Raw genomic sequence first — 1,406 nt, forward strand, 5'->3', positions numbered from 1 at the left:
GACAAGCTGCTGCCCCATACACTGCACACTGGATATAGAGGACAGGTCGCCCCGCATCGTACAATCAGCTTCCGGCACGATACAGATTGTGGCAACGATCCCTGTGATGGTGACAGGTGTCGGGAGAAGAAGGAACGAGCTCCCGCCGCAGAAGCCCCGGGATGAGCAGATCGGGAGGACGGTGGGAGATCCGCGGCTCCTCCAGGCTCCGGTCTGCCGCCTCCACCAATGACGGCTACAAGCGGTGAGTGCGGATGTCGGGGGAGGGGAGTGAGGAGAGCGCGCCCTCTGCCGGCCGGGAATGGTACCGTATTCCAGACAGGCACGTAAAGGGGGCGGAGCTTCACGCTGTTTAGCCAGAAGAAGGCGGGGCCTGTGCGCAGTGTCAGCCAAAAAGATTCAGGACACTCAGCCAATGAGAACTGTAACTGTATATATAGGAGGCGCCGCCGGCTCCGTCCTCAGTGGTTTTTCTTCAGAAGATTTTTGAATTTTACGCTTTCCTTTCACGATGGCAGAGACCGCGCCCGCCGCTCCTTCTCCTCCCGCTGAACCGGCCGCCAAATCCAAGAAGGCGCCGAAGAAATCCGCAGCAGGAGGCGCCAAGAAAAGCAGCAAACCTTCCAGTCCCAGCGCCTCCGATCTGCTGGTGAAAGCCGTGTCCGCCTCCAAGGAGCGCAGTGGGGTGTCTCTGGCCGCCCTGAAGAAGGCTGCGGCCGCCGGAGGATACGATGTGGAGAAGAATAACAGCCGCCTGAAGCTGGCCATCAAGGCTCTGGTCACCAAGGGCACCCTGCTCCAGGTGAAGGGCAGCGGCGCCTCCGGGTCCTTCAAGCTCAACAAGGAGACTAAGGCCAAGGCGGCCACGAAGAAGCCGGCAGCCAAGAAAGCGGCCAAATCCCCGAAGAAGCCCAAGAAGGCTCCGGCCGCCGCCAAGAAGAGCCCGAAGAAGGCCAAGAAGCCCGCAGCAGCCGCGGCCAAGAAAGCCGCAAAGAGCCCCAAGAAGCCGAAGGCCGCTCCGAAGCCCAAGAAAGTGACGAAGAGTCCGGCTAAGAAGGCGGCAAAACCCAAAGCCAAGAGTCCGGCTAAGAAGGCGGCTAAAGCCAAGAAGCCCGCGGCCAAGAAATAAGCAGCAGCCGCTGTCCTCATAACACAAAGGCTCTTCTCAGAGCCACCACCTTGTCCTGCAGAGCTGTATGATCAGTGCCACCACCTTGTCCTGCAGAGCTGTATGATCAGTGCCACCACCTTGTCCTGCAGAGCTGTATGATCAGTGCCACCACCTTGTCCTGCAGAGCTGTATAATCAGTGCCACCACCTTGTCCTGCAGAGCTGTATGATCAGTGCCACCACCTTGTCCTGCAGAGCTGTATGATCAGTGCCACCACCTTGTCCTGCAGAGCTGT

At 59.3% G+C, this 1,406-nt stretch overlaps 1 protein-coding gene across 1 annotated transcript; it reads left to right on the forward strand.

Annotated features, from left to right (window-relative positions):
• Positions 1-511: 511 nt before the first annotated feature.
• Positions 512-1,129, forward strand: LOC142300930 (uncharacterized). The gene has a single exon (XM_075341944.1). It carries the CDS (start codon positions 512-514, stop codon positions 1,127-1,129), a length of 618 nt encoding a protein of 205 aa, XP_075198059.1.
• The last annotated feature ends 277 nt before the right edge of the window (positions 1,130-1,406 follow it).

This window comes from Anomaloglossus baeobatrachus, chromosome 4, assembly GCF_048569485.1.
Source record: "Anomaloglossus baeobatrachus isolate aAnoBae1 chromosome 4, aAnoBae1.hap1, whole genome shotgun sequence".
Classification (NCBI taxonomy): Eukaryota; Metazoa; Chordata; class Amphibia; order Anura; family Aromobatidae; genus Anomaloglossus; species Anomaloglossus baeobatrachus.

Excerpts from the sequence above, each read along its gene's own strand:
- LOC142300930 (XM_075341944.1), top strand. The coding sequence starts at position 512 with ATGGCAGAGACCGCGCCCGCCGCTCCTTCTCCTCCCGCTGAACCGGCC.